Below are 23,320 nucleotides of genomic sequence, written 5' to 3'. Positions count from 1 at the left end.
GGCCCCCAGTCCAAGCAGCAGCCTCTCAGACCCAAACCAGGAGAGTCCCTCTGCCTGGGTGGGAGGGGGCACTCCCAGAAATGAGCCCTCCCGAGTCTGCATCCTGTTCCCCACGGCACTGCGTCCTGCAGAAGTTCGTGCTTCAGGCAGGAGAGCTGCTGCCCAGACTCCTCCCGTCCGAGGCTCGAGGGTGTGGGGACTCAAGTCAGAACTGAGCATGGTCCACCTCGTCCAGCCAGGAGGCGGGGCTGGCAGGGAAGTCGGGGTAGCCCCCGCTGCTCCCGGTGGAAAGGTCGGAGCTGGGTCCGTTCCCTGCCAGCACTCTCATGGGTGGGGGCCCACCTGGGGCTCCCGTGGGCACGAGCCCCAAGCCGGCATCGGGGTACACCAAGCTGGAGAGGAGGGGCTGGGGGCCGGAGAGGCTCTGCAGGGCGGCAGGTGAGGGGGGGACGCCGTAGGGGCTGCCGGGGCGCAGCTCTCTGTACTGCTCAGGGCCGGCCAGGCCTCCGTGCTCCAGCGGGAAGCTGCCCGGGGCCCCCGAGGGCCGGCCCAAGGCCGGGGCAGGCTCTCCCAGGCTGCCGTAGAGGCCACTGGTGGGGCCCATGTCGGCCATGGCTGGCTCGTCTGCAGTGGAAGCAGAGGGCACTGCTCAGCGCCCACCTGCTGCCACCTCTGGTCCCCCTCAGTGCCCCCTGCAGGGGCGACGTGACCCAGCAGGACAGGTCAGCCCACATCTCTCACCCTTTCACCCCTGAGTTTGTTCAGCTCCATCCCACCCGATTCCTATGGAACTGTGGGCTCCTGTGCTGGGGTCAGGGCCAAGAACTGTCCAGTTGGCGCCCAGGGATCCAGGATGATCCCAAGGCTGCCCAATTTTGCAGACAAGTTAATTGAGGCTCAGAGAGGTTAGGTGAGTAGCCTAAGGTCACAATGCAGCCAGAGAATCTCCTAAACAAACTCTCTGAGGATGGACTTTAAGAGCTGGCTGGTGGAGGCTGGGGGAGGGCTCCCTGCTTTGGAAAAAGGAGGTAATTGGCCTCCAGAGATGAGGGTGGACCCTCCTCCAACTCTAAGCAGCTAGGACCTTTTATCAACTCAAAAGTATGCTGCTGCCTTCCGAAAAAATCACTGTAAGTGCCAAGTGCCCTGGGCGGGGGCAGTGGGGGGGCATGGTCAGACCCTCCCTCCAGGACAAAGCCTGCCAAGGGGCACGCCTGCAGGTCACAGGGTTTCTGTCCCCCTCCAGAAGAAGGGCAATGGTCCTGAGTGGCCAAACCACAGGGCTTGGGGATGGGCACGAGGGTCTATAGAGACAGGGACCCAGGACGTTGACTCCCAGGCTCCGGCAGTCAATCAACCCAGCGCTCTTCCCGACTCCGCCCGTACCGGTGAAGGAGACCTCCGCGTCGCTGTCCTGCCCCTCCTCCTGGACGCTGTCCTTGTCCGACTTAGAGCCGCCTCGGGCGCGCTTCATGTTTCGGAAATACTGGCCCCAGCGCTGCCGGCCCGCGTCCTTCTTCAGCCTCTTTTCCTTGGCCCGGCGATTCTGGAACCACACCTGGAGTTGGGGGTGGGGGCGATGAGTGGCCGCCGCTCTGGGACCCGGGGTGGCCCTTGTTTGCCAGCGGCTCGCAGGGGGCGCCGGGGCGCTGACCTGCACGACGCGCATGTCCAGGCCGGTCTCAGAGGAGAGCTGCTCCCGCACGTGGCGCGCGGGCTTCGGCGACGTGTTGTAGGCGCTCTTCAATGTCTCCAGCTGCTTGGCTGTGATAGTCGTGCGCGGCCTCTTGGCCGTGGCCTCGGCCTCTGCACCGCGGGGAAGGCGTGAGGCTGGGCCTGCTCCTCCGGCCGATCGGCGCTCCCACCTCCCTCGGGGCGCGCGCACGTCGGGGCCAGAGGTGCCGCCGCCGCCGCCGCGACCGCCCGCCTCGCCGCCGCGGCGGGGAGGCCAGAGGGTTTTGCGGGACTCCGGTGCCCGGAGCGATGGAGGAAACGTGATGGGCGGGGTCCCGGACAGCCAGGGGAGGCCCTGCGGCGGCCTTCTTTAGCGACCCAGCCGCCCTGGATTCGGGCGCAGGTGCCTCTAGCCTCGGCCCCCCACTGACAAGCGCTGCCCGCCCCCCAACCCTTCCTCGGTCCTTTGTTCTAAGGGTTCGGGTAGGGTCGGATCTTCACAGTCAAGGATTTAGGACGATAATTCAGACCCGCAGAGCTAATCCACGTAATTCAGGCCAATCTCCCTGCACACGGGAGGGAGGCGGCTGCTAAGACCCCAGACCCGGCTTCCCCAGAGCGGGTCTGCTAACTGTCCCCGCCATTCCGGGCTCCCGGACCTGGAGGCGGGGGCGCCCCCAACGGCCCCGCCCAGAGAGAAGACGCTTAAGTTCTCGCCGCTTAGTGAGCACTTCGCCGGGGAACCTGGAGGGAAGGATCCCTCCACACCCGACCCGGACGGGCCTTAGTTCCGCTTTGCAGGGGAGGGTGGGACATGCCCAGGCCGAGCCCCGTGACCGTCGCCCCCTCCCACTGACCTCGTTGCTTGGCTGTCTCGTAGTCTGCCTTGCACACGAGTCGGCTGTCCTCCATGAGATAGAACTCGTCGCCCGTGGCCAGTTGCCGCTTGCACACGACACAGGCGAAGCAGTGCAGATGGTACACGAAGTCCTGGGCGCGGCGCACCACCTGCGTGGGCGGGATGCCCAGCTGGCACGCGGCGCACTTGGTCCCGAAGCGCCTGCAGGACGCACACGGCGCGGCTCAGAGCGGCCGCCGCTCCTTCGCCCGGAGCGGGTCGGAGAACCGCTAGCGCTGTGCGGCGCAGGGCGTTTCCTGGAGGAAGACTTCCCCGGCCCTGCCCCTGGTGGCAGAGACTACCCGCAGGGACTACAGAGAAGGGGATCCGGAGGCCCTGGGGAACACAGCTGTCCTCTGTGCCCGGATGGGGGAGTGAATTCGGAAGGGCAGGGCCCTGGCCACGGGGCCGACCTGCAAACCCATGAGTCCTTTGCTGGGTAGGAGCCCCATCCCCATCATTAAGCACAAATACAAGACCAAAACGAAGAGGGAGCACGTCCAATAGAGGTTTATAAACTTGGGGTTATCTTTTTAACGACTGCTTCAATGATTCACAAAATTAATTACTTTAAAAGACTGTTAGCGGGCCAGCCCAGCCGCCACCAGAGAGGCCCTGGGGGTGCCCTATTTGGGGAACAGGAGGGGTGTGGAGATGGGGGTTTACTGGGCTCCAGACTTGGTTATGGTGGGGGCTCCGGGGGTCCCCCTGGGTGCACCACCCCTCCCTCCCAGGCGGCTGGCGGGCTCACTTGAAGAAGTCGTCCTTGCAGTACACGCTCTCCCCACGGCTGAAGCAGCGTTCGGCCAGCGGCGCGTGGCAGTCGCTGCACTTGAGGCACTTGCTGTGCCAGTGGCGGTCCAGAGCCTTGAGGATGAAGCGGTCCAGGATGTGCTGGTCGCAGCCGGCACACAGCGGGATCTCTGAAGGTGGGGAGGAGCCGCCGCGGTCAGGGCCGCCTCACAGAGCCAGAGGCCTCCCCATCCCACCCAGCTCCCAGGACCGGGCTGTCAGGAGGCCCCCTTCCCAGCACACCCTCATCCCCGGCTGGCTTGGGTGGCTGCCCAGCTCCCTGAGTTCAGGGAGAGTGTGGCTCAGAAGTCCGCACCTGGCCCACAGCAGAAATCAAAGACAACTGAAACTAGGCTTAGAAATGTGCCCAGGGGCGGGAGGGTACCCAGGCCACCCCCTCAGATACCCTCAACTGCAAAATGTTTCCAGTGCACAAAGGACGCACTTTGAGCTCAAATGAAACCCTCACTCCCGGGGCTGTCTCAGAGGCTGGGCTGGAAACCAGGTCCATGCGCCGCTGGCCAAACGCTGCTTCACCAGAGGCCCGGCATTCATGGACCATGGGGCATCCACCACCCAATGGCCCTCTTTCCTCGCACAATTAGGCACCATGGTAGCCAGAGACTTGTGGCAGGTGTGGTTGCCTGGCCCCGTGGCCCTGTCCCCAGGCTACCAAAATGAACACTGATGTCCTGCCTGACTTTGGGTGGCCCTGGGGGTACTTGTGTGTAGACTGGATGTATGGACGCTCTATCCTCTTGCTCAAGCATGGATGCCTGAGCACACACAGTAGGCAGTCTGCCTTCCCCACAGAGACACTTGTGTTCTGCAGGCCTCCGGGGGAACCAGGCTGGGAAAATGCAGGGCCTGCCTTTGAGAGCCACAGGTCCATGGGGGTGCTTTGCAGGGTGTTCAGGGCGTGAGGACTACCTGTTAATTTAGAGAAGGTCTCCCGAGGGCAGAGAGCCTCAAGCAGGAGCTGGAACCTACTCAAATATATCGCCACCTCAGCACACTCACCTCGCTGATGGTGGACCCCCTCCAGCCCCAGGCCGGCCTGACAGCCGGTGAAAGGACCAGCGAGGGACCTCCCTTTGCCCTATGCTGAGAGAAACGGAATCAACCTCCTTCCTACAGCCCTGGGCACCACGAAGGACGGGGTCCCGCGTTGGGCAAAACCACGGCCCTGGGTGCGGAGCCTGAGGATCTGGTGCCTGCCCTGGCCCCCCAACCCCGGGCGGCGATGGCAGGGCGGCTGGCGAGGACACCCGTCTTAGAGCTGGTGGCTGGACAGGCCCGCGCGGCGCGGATTCAGCACCGCGGCTCGGACAGCTCCCGGAGCGCGCTACCCGCGGAGCCCCGCGTCGAGCAAAAGCCTCTCCCGCCGCGCCCCTCGCGCTCTCGCGAAGCCCTGGCGACCCGGGCCTTACGCTGCATGGCGACTCCAGCCTTGGCGGGGTCTCCTGCCCTCGGCGCTGGCGGGCCCAGCACAGCCTTGCGCTTGCCTGCCGGCCCGATCCCCTCCGGCTCTCTTGAGACGTTTCACGCAGAGCCCGCGCCCCTCCCTTCCTGTCTCTCCGCCCTCCCACCCCTTCCTCCCAGCCCCCGTGGCCACCCCTCCCAGGAACCATCGGAAAATAAATAAATAAAGAAGTAGGAGACGGAGGAGACCCCCACAGCCTGGATGTAACCCCTTTCCCGCCTGCTCCCACCCCGCCACTGCCCACCCTTCCAGGACCAGCTCCATCCCATCCTGCGGGTCCCGCCTGCTTGGAAGCGTGGAGGACCATCCCTGTTCACAGGGAAGCCGAGGCGCTGGGGGTGAGCTGGGGGTTTTCCTGCCTGAGGACCAGCCCTGCCAATGGAGCAGGTGCCTGCGAGTGCAGACACCAAGACTCCAGCTAAGCGAGTTCGGCCACCGGGGTCCAGCTCCGTGCTGGCCCTTGTGTCTGACTTTGCCTGGAAAGTGTGGCGGGTCTGGGTGCAGGCAGCCTTCATGGAGATTCTCCTACTCCATCGACACTGGGACACACGTTTGCTCTCTGCACACTCTCCCTAAAGGTAGAGTATTTTCCAAACCAGCCCTAGGACCCAGAGGGCCCCCAGCCTGGGCGGCACCAGCGCCGCGAGAAACGCCGGACGACACAGCTCCAGGGGCCCAGAGGCGAGCCCGCTGCTGGGATGCTCAGGTAGGGACGCGCCGTACTGGGGCCCTCACACCCACTCCCGCCCGCGCTCCCTGGCTCCCGCCGCCTCCGTGGCCGGGCTGGGAAGTAAGCGAGGACCGCTGGGTCTCCACAGGGTCCGCCCTCCCGGGCGCAGCCGCTCGGCCGGGGCACCCACCTCGGCGCAGGTCTTCTCTCCGCGCCAGCAGCGCCAGCAGCAGGTCGCCGCCCGCCGACTCCCGGCCCGGGACCAGCTCCCCGCGCGCCTCCATGGGTCCCGCAGCCCGCCGCCGAGGCTCTCCCGTCCTGAACTTTCTGGGGGCTCGGCGAGACCACGGCCTCAATGGCCCCGGGCCGGCGTCTGCACGACTCCCGGCGCTGCTGGGCGCTGCGCCCGCGGGCCGCCCAGGGGCCCGGAGCCTCGGGCCGCGCGGAGGCGGAGCGGCAGGGGGCGGGGCCGCGGCGCGGGGCGGGGCCGGGGTCGCGGAGACGCGCCGCTGGCGTCCGCGGACTCTGCGCGCCTTTGCCGGGAGAACTGCGGTGCGGGGAAACCGCCCCGACTGCCCGGCCCAGGGATAGGGACGGGCAGGGGAGGAGCCGTGTCAGCGCTGCCCCAGGGCGCTTGACCAGGCCCCGAAGCTTCCTGCCCCGGCGCCGGCTCGGGGCTGAGGCCTGGGCTCCGGAGCGAAACCCCGCGGGTAGCCTGTCGGTCAGGGCGGGAGCTGGATCCTATCGCTGCTGAGGCTCGGGCCCGAGAGGTTCCAAGCTGGGAGGCTTGGTCACAGTGCCTGGTGGCACGTGCGAGACCCAAGACCCAGAGAGGTTGAGTGTGGCGCCCATGGATTCACAGGGAAGCTGCCAGGAGCGGACCCGACCTCAGACCTTCCTGCTCTGAGCAGGAAGGGCACTGCAGCCCAGAAGTAGGAGCGAGGAAGCAGGGCGAGTCTCCGGAGGGAGCCCAGTGTCCTCGGCTCGGACTCCACGATGCAGCCAAGACTCCAGGTCAGGAGGGACGGAGCTGGGAATGCCGGGATCCACTCTCTTCCCTCCACACCCGCTAGTACGGGAGGAAGCCCTGGCCCCCGTTTTCCCATATTCTGCCCCCCACCCCAGTCCAAATAGGTGAACTTGCAGGAACCCACCACCCTTGCACGTAGAGACACACCTAGCCCAGAGGGTGCCCACCACAGGCCAGGCCAAACCCCTGCGTCACCCACAGTCAGCACACAGCAGTGTGGGTCCCGGCAGTACAGAGCATGGCAGGAGCAGGGGCCCCCCAGAAAGTGTTGGGGGCCTAGGGGTGGGTACCATCCTCCAGGAGGTTCCACCTGGGAGCCCCTCAGTGATGCCCCATAGTCGCCCTGCCTCTGCTTGGCCTCCAGTGCCTGGTCCGTACACTAACTTGGAGGCTGGTGTGGAAGGACCCGGGCAGGAGAAACACAACCCCCTCTGAGCTCCAAGCAGACCCCGCATCTCAGTCTGAGCCAAGGCCCCACGCGGGTGAGTAAAGGTGCCCCTTCACTTTGTGCTACGTTTGTTCCCCAGTGCAGGACAAGGGCGTCCAGACCAGGGAGCTGAGCGGGTGTGGGGTGCCTAGGGGTGTCGGCCGTTGAGTGTCAGCTGCTGTGGAGGCCTGCCTGAGAGGGGCCATGTGTGGTCTGACTGGGGAAGGGGCAGGCGGGCCTATGTGCTCGGCATCTGGCCGACTGGCCAACAATGCCTCCATTATCTCCCAACGTCCTTGTGACCGAATGGCCCTTGGGGAGTGCAGTTCGGGCAGGAGACCCGACCCAGGGCTCTCGGCGCTGTGCAGTTGGGCCGGCTAGAGGGGCAGGACTGGGCTGTGTGGGAGCTGAGAGGCTGGGGGTCTCCAGATTTTCTTGGCAGCCCTTTCTCTGCCCCATCCCCTCCCCACTAGACCTGCCTGCGAGGTCCCTTCTGTCCTCCAGGCGCTCTGTGAAAAGCTGCGGGCCCTTCAGTGTGGCTCCAGGCTTCCCAGGCCAACACAGGGGGGCTCCAGGCCTTCACTCACTCAGGGGTCTGCCAGCTTCGCCCAGGTTCCCATCTCAGGACCCACCAGAGGCCCCTCCAGGCTCTTGCCGCCCTGCCTTAGTGTGCTGCACACTTCCTTCCCTCGTCCCTCTGCTGGCCTCTGCCCATCCGTGCCGCTTTCCCCTCTGGGTCTTCCTGCCCAGTCTGGAGACTGCAGGAGGCCATGCGGGGCTCTGACCCCTGGTCCCGCTGAAGGTGCAGAGGCCCGCGGTTGCGGGGGCCCGGGGCCGATCTCGGTCGCCCTCGAGATCCGTTTCCAGGAGCATCGGACCCTCGGGGCCAGGCCGGACCTAAGTGGCCCGGGCAGCGCTCTTTCTCCTCCTCCTCTGCGACCCCCTGGAAGGTTGGGCCCTCCCCGCGTCCCGGCGCGCGGAGCGTGGTCAAACGAGTGAGCCGCTGGGCCGGGCGCTGTCCGCGGTGCTGAAGGAGGCGCGGCCGCCCACCTCCCCGACCGCAACTGCCGCCCTCAGCTCCTCCTGCCCGCCCTCCCCCCACGTCCCGCCGCCCGCCGCCCCACCTTCTCAGGTCCCCGGGCCCTCCGCCCGCCCCACCCCCGCCCGTCCCTGGGAGGCAGCCTTGGGCAGCTCCGCCCTGAGCTCCACTCCTGCACGAGGCCGGGGATTCGCCCCAAGCGGGTGCTCCACCTTGCAGCTCCTGCTCTTTCCCGCTTGCGGCCTCCAGGAAGCATCGTCCAGGCCGCCGGCCCTCAGACCCCCATCCGCCTCCAGTCCAGGCTCCTGCTGAGGCTCTGGCCCCAGGTACTGCCCTGTTCAACTGTTGCTTCGGGCCTGAGGAACTTTCTGCACTCACGACCTCCCCAGAATGCAATGCCCCTAGGTCTCAGGCCGCAGCCACTTCCAACAAACTACTCAGAAGGACCCAAGGGCAGAGAGCGCCAAGACCCCCCAGTGACAGGGGTTACCAGATGTTACACTTACATTGGCACCAGCACCACACAGTCCCGGGCTGGGGGGCAGAGTGTCCGCTGGTCACTCAGTGCCCTGTCCGATTGGCACACCAGGGGGCTGCCCATACCCTCAGGGCTGGGTGGGTGGGTGGAGGCGCAGTCCGCGGTGCGCGCCCACCTCCCCCGACTGAGCCTGCTGCCCAGCTGGAAAGGTGAATTCACAGAAACTTTAGCCAGAACTCCCCCAAGCTACACTGACCGCTGGAAGCCTCTCCACCACAAAACAAGGTGTGGGGAGGCGGTAGAATCAAAATAGTTTAGCACCGGGGGCAGTAAGTAGGTGCAGGGCAAAGCTGAGGGGAGGGGGCAACCGCGCTGCTAGGCACTCTGGTCTGGGGGTCCTCAATGTTCCCTGGAATTGGCGCCTGTGGTACCTGTGAGCAGGATTCCCAGGCATCTCAGTCGCCATCCCCTCCCTCGTCCCCTTTGCGGGAGGGGGTTTGTGGTGCTGTGCTCCCTTGGTCCAGCTTGGCCCTGAGAAGACCAACTATTGGGGACTGCCCATCTTTCACCTTCTGCCTGTCCCTGGGCTGTCTTCCAAAGAGTTTGTGATTCAATACTGGACATTGTGGAATTTCAGAGGTCCAGTCCATACACCCCTGCCAGACACCCCATCACTGGTAGAGCTACCAGTGTTACTTCAAAATAATTACAATTTTTTCAAATATCGGATTTATTTTTAAAATGTGCACATTATAGTTTACTTAAATACAAAATGTTTATTTTTCTTGCAGGTAAGAAATTTCAGTGACACTTCCATGTCAATTAGCTTCTTTTTAATCAAAATCCTTCCATTAAAAATAAATATACATTTAAATTACTGAACTATCATATTTAATAGTCTCAATACTTACAACTTTAGAAAACAGAACTTAACCCTTGTCTTAAGGGAGCGTCCAGTTCTGAGCAGCGACGAGACGAACAGTGCTGCGGCCACCCTGACCTGCCACCCCTCAACCTGCAGTATTATCAGGAACCCTGAACGCCAATGTCGCCCCTCACTGGGTTCTGTCAAGTACACAAGACCATCCACTCACAGCACCGTCCCAGTTCCCGCTGTTGAAAAAACGTACTTTAGGGAAGAAAACGACATTTGGCGCGAACCAAAGGCAGTTTAGTTAAGGGTTCTGAGCATATCCCTTTGGGCTGTGTGTAAATCAGCCGTTTTCAAGTTGAAAAGAAACAACAGGTGTCTTCAGTAACCCAGGCACACAGCTCAGCCATGAAGACAAGCCCGTGGCCTTTAAAACACAAAGGCTTCCAGGGATTAAAAAGTGTCAAACAGAAGAGAGCTCTCGGCAGAGAAGTGGAGCGTTCCCTGCCCAGAGGCCTCCAGGTCACACCTTCCACTGAAGGGGACCACGAAGCTAAAGGCAGTTGTCCAAGGAGTCGGCCACCCCTCTTCCCCAAACTGTCGGGCGGTCAGGGTGCTAACTAAACAGTAACTGGAGCGCAGACCAGGCGTGGCGGGGGACACTGCGACAACCGTCAAAGTCACACACACACACACACTCACACGCAAAGGGAATGTCCCTGCCATAGTTGTTTCTGTTCAGTTTACATTTTCAGAGGCAAATTTACTTCTAAGCTTTTTGGGTTTTACAAATAATGTGTTAAAACCATTCAATGTTAGACAATTAAATCATCAAAGCCCCAGGGGCCTGTGGTGGAACAGCTCCAAGAAAATGAAGCTTGGCTGAGACCTTAGAGACCCGAGACCACAGTCTGCCCGGCTGGGGGCCACCATCTCCCTCCCACTGAATGCGGCTCTGGCGGGGACTCGCACGTGCTGGGGGGTGAGCGCACAGGATGAGGGTGCCTTCGGAGACCCGCGGAGCACCCCCTGCCACGGTGGGGCTCAACGCTCCAGGTCCACGTGGTGGACTAGGGCCCCCTTACAGCCTCGTGTCACCAGGCTGGCGAACAAAGACAGCACCCCGAAAGGCCTGCCTCCCCTCCACACCCCCGACGCTCGGGGGGCTTCCCTTCCCTGGTCCTGAGCTGCCTCAGCGCCCCAGAGAGACAACCAGCAGCTGAGTGGCGCAAATGCAGGGAATCGCTAAGAGCCCCGCTTCACAGAGCCACGGAGGGCAGCAGGCCCCAGCGGTAGGGGGAAGGGTGTGGGTTTTTCTCGCCGACTCCCAGAGCGAGGCCCTGCAGTCAAGGAACTTGAGGTGAAAGCGGGTGGAAAGTCCGGTTCCTGGGGCTTGGCTACCCACTTCTGTTTTCAGACCCGGAATAGTGAAAACACAGTCTTTTTGCTCTAGGATCTGTAGGGGACACGTCTGGGCCACACAGGCGGGGAGCGGACCCCTCGAGGGGCCGCCGGGTCTGGAGTGTGGACGGTGCCCCTGCTCTGAAGAGCAAAGCAGCAGCTCTGCTGGAGGCGGCGCCGCGCCTCGCCGCACCCTACACGGACGGGTGGTGGTGCCGGACTCTCCACCGCTTGGCGCGCACGCGGAAGAAGAAGTACATGACCATGAGGAAGGCGGCCGAGGCCGCGTAGAGCACGACGCAGAGGCTCATGTCCAGGCTGGAGAAGCCCGTCCCCAGGAAGGCCACGGCCGCCTCGGCGCCCCGGTGGCCCTCGTCCCCCGCCCGGCTCCCGCGCGGCAGCTCCAGGCCTGGCTGCGACCTTTCAGACAGGTGAGGCCGGCGGGGCAGCAGGCTGGGCGGACGCAGGCTCTCGGCACCGTGGTCTGCAGGGGGCTGCTCTGGGGGAGCCCGGCTGCCCTCCTGCTGCTTGCCTGGGGCCGGGGCGCCTTCACCGGGGCCCCCCAGGTCCGCGGAGTGCGTGTCCACGAGGTTGTCCCTGCTGTAGTGCTGCTTCAGGAAGAGCAGCACCTGGCCCTCGTTCCAGGTCCCCAGGCCCTTGATCTCCTCGTGGCAGGCTGGGCAGAGGTCTGGGCTGGGCCACGGCACCTTTGGGAACTTAGGGTCCTCACTCGGATGGCCTGCAGGAGGAGGAGGAGGGCCGCGGTGAAGAGACCCTCCGGCCGCCTGCCCCGCACCCTGAGGGCCTTCCCCGTCTCCCCCACCGGCCACCACCCTGTCCCTCCCACCCCTCCCTCTCCGCCCTGCACGGCGCCCGCTTCCCTGAAGCGCCTGCAGCACAGGAAGTGTCCTCATGTGGGCACCGCCACTCCCCTGGCCAGACCCTGCCCCAAACACCAGAAGGGGCCGGGCAAGCCCCCGGCTCGGCACGCTTGACCTTGGCCCCTGCCCGAGGTGTGGTCCTCCCTTCCCTAAGATGCCCCACTGGTACAAAGGCCACCAAGAGGACCCTCTCCTACGCCTTTCCTCCAGCTCCCTCACCCCTCATTCAGCACACGCGAGGGCAGAGCACGGCCTGGGCTGTCAGCCGTCGTTTGGGGGCAAGACCTGGAAGCAGAGCGGTGTAGCCCCCGCACGCACAGCTGCACTTCTGAGTGGCCAGTTCTCTTTCACCTGCAATGCAGTGACGGCCCTGGATCCCGGGGCTCCCACAGGCCCGGGGGACAGCAAGTGTGGCCCCGTGGGCTCCCGGGACTCTCTGACCTGACCGGGCATGCCTTGCCACCCAGAAGTGCTTCTGGAAGCACACGTAAAGGAGCCGCTTAGTTAGTGGGGTGCTCTCCTCTGGACAGGCTGCGCTGGGATTGAGCCACAGAGCCATGTGGACCTCATGGCCTGGGCGTTCCCCTTTGGGGTCTGGACACACACACCCCAAGATGGAGAGGAGCTGCTGGAGCGTGTCCCACAGAACTGCACAGACCTCAACTCAGAGGCGGGACGGAGGGGCTGGAGGACATGTGGAGTCTCACGCGTGACCCCATCTCAGGCGTGCTTCACGCAGCATCGCACACGGCACATGGTGCCCGCTCAGGGCAGCCTGGCTGGGGTCTTGCCGGCTGCTCCAGGGCTGAGCGCTGCCACGACGGGGTCACCACAAGGCCCCTGTGAGGGCGGGGGCGGGGGTGGCAGCTGGGGCAGGAGGGCCCTGATGCCCTGGACGTGGAACCGTCGGAAGCAGGCCGTGGGGGAGGCACGGCTCCCACGTGACCGGACCCGCAGCCTCAGCCCCACGTCCAGAAAAACCAATTTTCTTTAGTGCTTTAGTTGTAATGTTTTTATAATACAGTGGATTAAATAAAAACCAACAGTTCAGTGGCGTTTTCTATTCATCTCTATTAAGACTTATTTCTCGACGGATTATGTTTAAGCCTAATTTTAATCTGCCAGTGATTTAGGAACAGTTTGAGTTACTTAACTCTGAGAAAATACGTGCGCCCCAGTTTTTTTTCAAACAAAACCACTCTGAGGGCTTTGGTCTACGATCTGAGGGCAGATTTTAATGATGATGCAATTCCTTATTGAAAATGAATTGTATTCCAAGTCTTCCACTGTCCCATTTACTCGGGGACCTAGTGGGCTCCCCAGGGGAAGGGCACTTTCACGTCCACGCAGCTGGGAGCCCTGCAGTGTGAGAATGTCTGGAAAGCCAGGGATGGGAGCTGGGAATGGCTGTGGCCTGCCAGCCACAAGCCAAGGTCACTAAGAAACTGGCACCTGATCTGGACAGATGACCAGGAGTGGGCCCCACGGGCAAGCAGCCCTGCAGCGCGGGGTGAAACTCAGGCACGCCCCCGCTGCCCACACTCAGGCCCCACACGGGCTTGGGCCACCCAGTGGCTTCTGCTCACCTGCCAAACGGCTGTTGACCAGGTTATGCTTCCTCCAAAGCCAAAGAATCGCTTGGTCCGGGGTTTTCACGGAATCTATCGATTCTTTAGCCATTTCCTCAAAATGCTCACCGCATTCCTTACACCCAAAGAAGACGTGGACGTACCTCCTGATGGTCTGCAGCACAGCCTGCGGGTCGTCTTCGAGACCTGCGGAGGGACCAAGGCACCCGACAGTGTCCACCAGCACCACAGGGTCTGCGGAGCCATCAGGGGAGCTGGGGATGAGTGAGTGTCTGATGCGGGACACGGGCCAGCCCCCCAGGGAGAAACCAGCTCTTTCGCAGGTGCCCATGACCACCAGACGCTGGCTGCTCACTCCCCCGACACCGCGCCAAACGTGTGCACCCCACGGGCAGGCGGCTGCCTGTGTCCAGCTGCTGGACCTGCTCCAAAGCCTGTGCTGGTCCCCAGGGAACGAGCCAGCGGCCTAGAGCGGCCAGGTCCACCAGGACCCCCAGCCCCAAGACCATCCCAGAGGCCAGGGTCTACATCCCGTTGCCATCTCTCCTGCCCTACAAGCAACCCCGAAGGCTGGGGCTGTGGTGGCTACTCATTTGAAATCTCGTTTGTTTTGCTTTGAAATTCTTGCTACATGCAAGACACTTGTTGAGTGTGGATATGGCCTCAGAAAGTGCCTCTGGGCATGATGCCAGGCCCGCTCTTTGTGGCTGGTCTTTCCTGGTGGGTCAGCAGCGGGGCTCCAGGTGGTGGGCTGGTGTAGGCCTGCCCTCCTTCAAACAGCCTGAGCCTCTCAATGTGAGGAAACCCTCTTATCCACCAGCTACACAGATGGTGTTCACCCCTGTGTGTCAACAGACTCGGACAGGACACGGTGCCTGCGTAAAGGCCCTGGGGATGGGGGACACCCCATCTGAAGAAAGTAACCCCTCAACAGCAGGGCGCAGCACACACCGTGCTGAATGGACAAGCCCTGAGGAGCCCCTGGGGGGCAGGCGTGGGGCGGGACCAGAGTCCTGTCCAGACAACTAATGCAGGGGATTGAGTGTGCACACAAGAGACCCGTGAGATTAAAACAGATTAGATGTCAGCACGAAAAGAAAGGCAGCAAAATAACTGGGGAGGGAAAAAAAGACGTGGTTCCAGAGACTGAATCCTTCTTAACAGCAGGCCCTCTAGAGCCCTCTCTCCCCATGGCTGGCAGGGGCCGGGGAGCCAGCCTGCCAGGAGAGGCCCCGGGGGCATCGGCCTGGCGGGCCCTGCGCGTGTCCCTCAGAGAAGGCCTCAAGCAGCATGTGGCCGCCACCTGGCGCACCGTGTTCCCGCGGGCAGCGGGTGTGCCCAGTGCAAGGCCACCCGCACGGGCTGAGGACTCGTTGTGGCCAGGCTGCGCTCCCAGCCGCGGGCCTTGGCCGACATCTGCTGCGACCGGCGGGTAATCCTCCCCATTCGTCCCCGCCGAACCTCTGCACACTCGGGCCGCCCTAATCTTTAAAGTGGACAAGAACCATAAACCCTACCTGGGGCGGATTAGAGGCACGGAGGCTTTTTAGTCGATGGGGTTTAAGCGTGCAATAAGGAGAGGAAAAACCTTCCAAGACATAATCCGGGCCTCAGCCTGACCCAATTCTTTCAGTGTCAGACAGACTCCTCGGGTACTGCTTCCACTTATGCCGACCACAGGGACAGACGCCCGAGAGCTCGCAGACTGTGCGCCTGTCCCCCTGCAGCCCTCAGGCTGTGGGCATCAGCCCTGCCGTGTTTTTACAGAGTGTCCTTGTTGCTGACCTCCCTCCTCGGTCACCACCTCCGTGTCCTCTGTGGAACGTCCCCCATTAGCACGAGGTCTGGGCAGCAGAGGCTCCAGAGACCCGGCCGGCGCCCGCCTGCAGTACTAAGTCTCTGAGCTCACCTGCTGTTTGGAGCCCCAGGTTTCTCCTGAACACACCCGACATGTTCTTCTGTGTGATTCTCAAGAGAAGCATTGGTTTAAAGCATCTCCCCACCACCAGCCCCAGGGAGTAGACATCCAATGCCCCCTGGAAGCGGGGAGGGGCAGGGATGCCTTAAGAGGCCATGGACCCCCTTGCTGCGTCCCTGACAGGTGGGCTATGTACCCCCACCCCCCAGCCTGGGCCAGGGGAGACGTGTTTGAGGCACAAGCTGTGGCGGAAGTGACACCCAGGCCCCGAAGCCCCTCCTGGGCCCCCAGGGGAGCTGCACTGCCCAGGGCCCCAGCTTCTGCGTCTACAGCTCTCAGCTCCCACCTGCTCAGCGAGCCCACAGGTGAGCTCGTCCCAGGAGCCAAGCCCCAGAACCTGGAGCAAAAACCTGGCGGTGGTCTCAAGCCATAGCATTTGGGGTATGTTTGTTATACATCAAAGGATAACTCTAAAATAATTTTACAGTGTTACTGGAAAGAATACTGACCCATGTGGGTCCAAAGACTCCACTCGGACTCAATACAGATGTCAGTGAACCTGATGATTAAAGAACAAAACTACAAGATGAGCAGATGTTCCCAAGGCTGTCAGGGCCCTGCGCCAACTGCGCCATACACACCACCCGGTCCAGAGAGCATCCAGGGATCAGCACAGTGTTAGTGATCTGAAGGGTACAGCATGGCCCACTTCCTGCCGCCCTGTCTGTCACCCCTGCCCCTCGTGGGCCTGGGAGCTTCCTTCTAATGAACCAACATGGCAGAGGTGACGGACAGGCCAACAAGGGCTCTGGGACAGCTGCTGCCCGTAGGCAGGCCACACGGCGAGGGTCGGCCGCCACCCACGTGGGGCGCGAGCATGGGGAGGGCATCTCGTCCCCCGCCAGCCCTCTAGAGGAGACCCCAGCCCTGGCTGGTACTCTGCCTTCAGGCTCTGGGGGACCTGAGGCTGAAGACCCTGGCCAGGGCACACCTGAGCGCCTGCCCAGAGATGCTGTGGCATACAGAGTGTGCACTGCTCCAGGCAACTTGTTATAAACAAGACACTACATACCTCCCCAAATGGGTCTCACATTCCTTAAAGCAAAAAAAAAATAAAGAAAGAGGCTCCAACACGGAGAGGCATTCCTGGCCAGCGCCCTCCCAGCCCTGAGATGCATGGCCCATGGGTCAGCCAGGCCCTGGCCTCCAGGGCAAAGGGTGGGGCCACACGTGGGTGCCTCGTGCGCTGGGGCAGGGGCTGACAGGGCTCCTGAAATGGCGCACACCTCCAGCCTCCGCAGCACAGACCTGTACCCCAGGGCCCATTACCCCTGCAGGCAGCCCTAAGCCGGTGCGGGTGGCCTGGGGCGGGGGTGCTGCTCACCTGTGCCGTCCAGGGCCTTCGGGTGGGTCCCGGCTCCAACAGTCAGAGTGTGGAACAGTTTCCAGAGAGAACACGAGTAGCCCCTCAGCTCTGGTCGGCTTCCTTGACATCCAACCCACTTTATGTGATTAGTGAGAAATATCCCAGAAATCTGGGCGGAGAGGGGTATGGACAGAAGGAGAGATACTGAATTGTTAAAAAGTCTCTCTTTTACTAATGGAATTCTCAGAACATGGAGCCGTGGCCCGGTCTTTCGTGTTTGGGAGTAGAGAAGCGTCCACCTGGGCCACGATGAACCAGCATGAGGAAGCATGCAGGACACCCTCCATTGTTTCAGGCTAGAATTAGTTGTAACGAGATTTACAGAAGACTAATAATGACAAAGGATTTCAACTGTCATACACACCTCAGTCAGAACAAACAGAATCTTCACTTAATGAGCAGCGAGCTGCTGGGGCTGAGCCTGTAACAGCTCAGGAATGCAGGCTGCAAACGGTCCCTCAGGCCCTGCAGGCGACACACAGGCCTGGCCCCAGGGCTGTGGTCCTGCTCTCAGCCACCTTCCGGTCACTCGGCCTAGGGCCCATGGAGGGGAGGCCAGGCCAGACCCCAGGGAGCCCACACCCTGGGCCTGTGGCTGCAGAGGCCAGGCCTGAGACCCGGCCAGCAGCCTGGCCTGCTTGGCAGGTCAACCAGGGTGTCCATGCTGGACACGGTGTCTTTATTTACCACTTCTTCAGGTATGAGATCTAGATAAGCTTACTGAAAATTAAAAAAGAAAGCCTAATGCTACCTCCCTGCGGAAACCCCCCATCGTCTGAGTCAGCTGACCCAGACCCCGGCCGACGGAGTGACTGGAGGTCATCATGGAAACTGGGGAATGCAGACCAGGGACAGGGGGGCGGCGAGGGGCCCCTGGGCAGACCTCCCTCTGCGAAGGGGCCGCCTCACCCGCATCTTGTTGTTGACCAGGTCAAGCACGGCATCATAGGGGATCCTGTCCAGTGGAAGGCTGGCCAGCCACTCCTGCAGCATCTCCAGCAGCTTCCTGACCGGTGGTCGTCCGGGGAACAGCTGGGCAGGAAGGACCACACTCAAGGACTGTTCAGGGAGCATCCCCCCGGCAGGCATGGCCTCCCGGGAGCTAAGACCAGGTCTACCCAACCCGACCCACTGGCTGGAGGGAGAAGGGACTCCGATCCATCCAGCGGCCCTGGAAAACCAGGAGGGGTCTCCCCAGAACACAGACGAGGTGCGGCCTGCTGCACCTTCTCCTGCCTCCAGCCCCCTATGGCCCTCACGCCCAGCGACAGGCCCACGGCCGCCCCGGGCCTCGCTCCTCACGCTACCAAGGGCTCCGGGGGCCTCTCCGCAGTCACGCCACTCGCTCAGTCCGCGTGCCTCAGCGAACTTACACCCACCCGCCGCTCTCCTCACTCCCCGCCCCCACTGGCTCTGCCCACGGGGCTGGAGAGGCGTGCACACGCGAGGCTTCCGGGCAGACAAGTGGCACCCGCTGCTCAGCTGCACACAGACACTCAGGCCAGGCTGGCAGCACCATGGCACCAGGGAAGCCTCAAGCAAGGAGCCCGCGGCTGTCCTATGAAGAGCTTCGTTTAGGTGCTGCCAATTACACGTGCAAATCAAGGGCTGACGCCGCCCTAGCAACAGTGCTGGGACCAAGAGACCGAGCAGAGACGGCATGTTTTCAGCTCCGCAAAGTCTGGGCTTTTCCTCCATCAGTTACAGAGCGTCAGTGTCAACTGACCAGCATTTCAAGTTTAAGGAAACCTCAGAAAAGATAAGAAGAACGGTGCTGATGTTACAGGCTGTGCGTGCCCTCCAGCCTCACGCTGACAAGACGAGGACCGAGAACGCGTGTGCAGAGCAAGACCCCTGTCTCGACGCGCTAACAGCTGGGCCGCCGGGGGGGCGCTTTCTCAAAGGAACGAGAACGGCACGAGAGCTCGGACCCCTGAGGTCATCGTGGGGCGAGAACCGTCTCGACAGTTTCCATTTATTCATTTGCAACAGACCATGCAGCTTTCCATTCCCTTAAACATAAGTTCTAGCTCTTTAATTTTTAAACGATCTTCCTAAGTAAATTCTGACCATCCAAAGTATTGATTGTGAGTTACTGTATCAGTGGGGCTTCCCAGGTGGCGTTACTGGTAAAGAATCCACCTGCCAATGCAGGAGACATAAGAGACACGAATTTGATCCCTGGGTTGGGAAGATCCCCTGGAAGAGGAAATGACAACCCACTCCAGTATCTTGCCTGGAGAATCCCATGGACAGAGGAGCCTGGCGGGGTCACAGAGCTGGACACGACTGAGCACGTGTGCACATGTGTCAGGGGCTGCACACTTGGCAAGAGGAATCATTTCAAAGTAAGCCTCCTTCTCTCTCAGGTAATGATAACCAGTAACTCAGATCTTGTCAGATCATGTCAGAGGCTATAGAGGGCGGCCTCTGGAAGCAGATTCCTCCCGAGGCAGCGCAGGATCAAAGGTGACCAACAGGTGGGGGTGGCCCAAGGGCCTGGGCTCTCTCTGAGGTTGGAGAGCAGAGGGCCATAGCAGGGCTGCTGGGCCAGCGGAATAGGGTGCAGATCCACCCCAGGGGGCAGGGACGCCCAACTGCCTGAACCTCTGCCCACAGACCATGAGCCTAGACTCTTAGCTCGGGAGCTCAGAATTCTCAGCAGGAAATAGATGCCGCCCGACAGCGCCTCACCTCTAGCCCCGAGCAAGCACAAAGCCACCCCCTGCCCCACCTATCACTAACGGTGGGCATGCCAACCTGGCCCACCCCGGGGCCCACCCAAAGCACCAGCCACAGGCGTCACCTCCCTGTAAGCCCCCCATCCTCCGCCTCCACCGGCCCCCACACAGGCCTCCCGCCCACTCCCTGCTCCCCAGGCACTCCCTCTTCATCCTGCTGTCTGCCGCCCACTCACAACTGGCCTGGCCTGAGCCCCCTCCAGACCACACCGAGCCCTTCAGACCACACCGAGCCCTTCAGACCACACCGAACCCTTCAGACCACACTGAGCCACGCTCCCGCACAATCCCCTCCTCTCTGCTCCACATGCCCCCACCCAGCGCTTGTCTCCAGCACCCTACACAGGGACTCCACCTGAGCAGGGATTTTAGTCCCTGCCACGTTCGTCCCCAGGCATGCCTGGCTCCCTGCAGCCGGGGGCCCCCGCCCCAGGTCAGACGCCCACGCACCTTGGCCAGGACAGTGACGAAGTCCTTGAGTGTCTTCAGCTCGGCGCCGGCCAAGGACCTGTGTGCGGCGAGCTCCACTCTCAGGAGGTGGTGCAGCCCTGACTCCAGGTCAGCTGTGTACAGCTTTGACCTGGGAGTGAGCGGTGCCAGGTCAGGGGAACCCACCCCTCTCTCTAGAAACCCCCTCTGTTCCTGAGCCCGACCCCAGAGGGACACCCCCAGGATGCCCAACCAGCAGACAATGGGGAGAACCCCCAAGAGGCCAGCAGGCGGGTGGTGGGCTTTTGAACGAGCCGCACAGAGGAGCCCTGGGCCCAGACCCCCACCCACGGCTGCTCCTGCAGCTTCCTGGGGAAGAACACTCACCTGTCAAAGTCCCTCCAGACCACAGCTTCTGAGCTCTCCTCTTTGATGGGTCTCCCAGGTAGGGAACCTGCTTTCTTCCTCACTCCTGGCAGTGACCTCAGGTAAGAGGAGAAAAACGACCGGAGGGGCTTCCCACTGCAAGAAGGGGGCAGGCACAGGCTCAAGCCAGCTCCAGGGCCTGGCCCATCAGGAGGTGTCTCAGGGAAAGAGGGTCAGAGCCAGCCCCCCATCCCAAGGGTGATGTGGGCCACCCAGACCAGTCATTCTCTGAGCGTTCACTGCAGGTGTTGGAGGCAGGGGGCGGGCAGAATGGTGGCAAAGCCCGGGCCTCGGGGAGCTGGCCCCCGCCTGAGAACATGAGCCGAACCCAGGATCAGCGCCGACCCACAGGAGCAAAGACCACGAGGGCTCCTGTCTGTTCGGTGGGGAGGCTGAGACAGCCTGGACAGCTGCTGTGAGCATCTGCCAGGATCGCTTTTGTCCAAACTTGTGGTTTTCAACCTCAGACCCTCTGCCCGCAGGCTGCCAGCTCCACTCGGGGTGTCTGGGGTCCGGCAGCGAGGGGCTCCCGAGCACTGTGGTGCAGCCCCTCCGCTGTGGGCGGGGGTAGGGGTGGGGCCACTGGAGGCCTCCACCCTCCTGAGGTGGCTTAGGGGCCACCCGAAGGGTCCAGAGCCTATTTCCGTTCCCTAAGAGAAGATGCAGCAGCTATCGCTAAAAATGTTGTCTTTTCACGCTGAGGTTACAGAGACGCTTCCAATGTAAAATGAGCGTTTTTCCTTGAAATGAGATGGCAGTGTATTCAGGGGTGTATTCAGGGGAGGTCTGCTGAGCTGGGTGCCCAGCTCTGCGAGCCCAGGGGCTCAGGCACGACCCCAGAGACCTCCTTGCTTACCCTGAATTCCATTATTTTTTAGAAAATACCAGACAGCCAAGGAACCACGCGTGCCTGAGGCTCCTGGGTAGGGTGCTCTCGGTGCCCCAGTAAACTTCTTGGCGGGGAGGCCCTGTCCACATGTGGTGACTCACCAAGAGCTCCGTGGATGCAGGCGGGGCTGGCCCTGGCCACCGGCTGCAGCAGGGGCCCGGCAGGCAGCTCAGGCTCCAGGAGGCACCCCTCCCCCACCGTGATGCCCTCCCAGCCTCGACTCAATTCGCCTCCTTCCCAGCCGAGCTTGTCCCACAGTGCACGGGCCCCACCACAGAGACCAGCGGCATCCTGCTGCTTCTGTGGGTCTCACAAGGTGAGTGCCACGTGCGGGGCCAGAGGCGGTCCCCCCGCTCTCCATTCCAGAGACCAGGTGGCAAGTCCCCCAGGCTAGTGAGCGCGCACGCGGTGCGGGAGGGCGGCGGACACCACTTACACGGCGACCGGCCCGTGCGACCCGTTCGGGTGGATCAGGTAGCACGAGGGGAGGGACGGCGCGCCAAGCTTCTGCAGGAGGGCCGCATTGGAACCCAGAGCCCGCTTCACCGCGACGCCCTCATACGGGATCAGGTCCAAGATCACCTGGGCGACAAGACGGCACGTCACCCTCTTGGTGGGTGGCGGGGTCCCAGGGAATGCTGCGCTGACGAGCATGCCTTCTTACAGAAACTAAACCCGCCTCTCAGCCCATCACCCCCGAAGGCCGACCACCACTGACACCCGCGTTGTGCTGCACTGTCAGGCCCCCGGGGCTGCAAGGTCAGGAACAGTAGCAGCTGTGCAGACCCTCAGAGGGGTCGGAGCTGTGCTCCCCACACACCCTCCAAAGACCACCCTGTCAGACGGGGCCAGTCACCCACAGGCGAGTGGGGGCCACGCCCCAGCCTCCCTTCCACCCACAGGGCTTGCTTTGGGAGGCTGATAGCACCCCCTCCCGGTCAGCCAGCTGAAGGGCACTGGATTTGGCAAAAAGTTGGGAGTCCAGAATACAGCAGAGAGAAAGTCTGGACCATAACGCCTACAAGACAGAGAACACCCTCAGGGACGCTGTGTGTCCTGGGGACCATGTCTGCCGTGAGCCCACCTGGCCCCCCAGGGGAGGTGGCGGCACGCGGGAGATGCTTCTGTCTCCCCTGGGAGGTAGCCCCTCACCCCGTCCCAACCGTCTTCTCTGTAAACGAGTCTTCTCTAGCGAGTCTGCTGAATAACACACAGGCAATTCCGAGAATTAATGAGTGCAAAACACACGCTCCAAGAGCTGAAGCGGAAGTCGCTACTGTCACGGGAGTCTACCCACAGCGCCAACACGGGAGGGGTGCAGACAGTACCTCGCGTCCGACGTAGGAGCTGTCGTCTTCCAACAGCAGAGCCACGTACCGGTCACCTCGCTTGTTGATGAGAGAAAAGACGTCACTGGGCCTTTTAAGAGGAACAGAGCCTTTTAATGCCTTCAAGGCCATCGCACACCAATGCCCACATCACTTAATGCAAGTCTCTACTCTACAAAATTAAATTCAACTTGAAATGTGCCGCCTTTTCCACAGAAGTACGCACCTAATGGGGTCCAAGGATGGGCAGGCGGGGGGCCAATTTCCGTCCGTGTGGTTCTGCAGGAAGTTGATCATGGTCTGCCTCACTGTCTGCAGTTCTCGGTCAGGCCCTGCGGGGAGGACCCCTGTCACAGGCGAGTCGACCGTGCTGAGCGCCCACCCCACCCCAGGGCCCCCAGGGCGCGAGGCACACACGGTGGAGTCATGCGCAGACAACCTCACAGTGACCAGCATGGGAACTGGGGAGCTCCAGAGCCCCCTGGGGTGGAGACAGGCCACAGGCACATGTCCATCCACAGCAAGTTCAGAGGTAGGCCGAATGACCAACCTCACCTGTGGGCTCCGAGGCGGGGGTGTCATTCACAAAAATTCACCGGGGTGCCCTTGTGATGTGTGCACTTTTCCAAACTTTTGTTTTCAAAAAAGTTTACTTAAAATAATTTAACCACCGTATTTGCCAAAAGCAAACTTTCTTGCTGAAACTGGCTGTTGAACCCTTCTGGGGAAGAAAGGACGGACAGCATCAAGGCGGACCTGCCGAGGCGGGGAGGGCAGGCCGCCAAGGCCCCAGTCGCGCTGTGACGGACACAGGAGTCTAGCAGAGTAAAAGACGATGTGTGTGTCTTTACCTTTAAAATTTTCTCCAGTTGTAAAGTCCTTTGTAAACGCTTTAAAATACTAAGGGGAAAAAAACCAACAACAAGTAAG

General features: G+C 61.9%; 1 protein-coding gene across 3 annotated transcripts in view; it reads right to left on the bottom strand.

Annotated features, from left to right (window-relative positions):
- Positions 1-205: 205 nt before the first annotated feature.
- Positions 206-23,320, bottom strand: part of LOC129539441 (LIM/homeobox protein Lhx3) — a 33,556-nt gene continuing 10,441 nt past the window's right edge. Inside the window, exons 3-17 of one of the 3 annotated variants that reach the window (XM_055400051.2) lie at positions 23,242-23,290; positions 22,617-22,722; positions 22,391-22,481; positions 21,499-21,644; positions 20,135-20,269; positions 19,769-19,898; positions 17,487-17,609; positions 16,536-16,686; positions 13,231-13,419; positions 11,296-11,502; positions 3,324-3,495; positions 2,532-2,734; positions 1,655-1,806; positions 1,387-1,558; positions 206-624 (exon numbers count right to left, since the gene is read on the bottom strand). In XM_055400051.2, the coding sequence (XP_055256026.2) occupies positions 206-624; positions 1,387-1,558; positions 1,655-1,806; positions 2,532-2,734; positions 3,324-3,495; positions 11,296-11,502; positions 13,231-13,419; positions 16,536-16,686; positions 17,487-17,609; positions 19,769-19,898; positions 20,135-20,269; positions 21,499-21,644; positions 22,391-22,481; positions 22,617-22,722; positions 23,242-23,290 (2,445 nt within the window). Of the gene's footprint in view, positions 625-1,386; positions 1,559-1,654; positions 1,807-2,531; positions 2,735-3,323; positions 3,496-5,707; positions 5,802-7,759; positions 7,848-11,295; positions 11,503-13,230; positions 13,420-16,535; positions 16,687-17,486; positions 17,610-19,768; positions 19,899-20,134; positions 20,270-21,498; positions 21,645-22,390; positions 22,482-22,616; positions 22,723-23,241; positions 23,291-23,320 lie in introns of those variants that run through there. The other 2 variants (XM_088841041.1, XM_055400052.1) reach the window with 2 other exon arrangements.

Source organism: Moschus berezovskii, chromosome 11, assembly GCF_049115385.1.
Source record: "Moschus berezovskii isolate FMDL1 chromosome 11, NW_MosBer_1.0, whole genome shotgun sequence".
In the NCBI taxonomy this organism is placed as follows: Eukaryota; Metazoa; Chordata; class Mammalia; order Artiodactyla; family Moschidae; genus Moschus; species Moschus berezovskii.
This window is presented reverse-complemented; position numbering and strand designations above follow the sequence as displayed.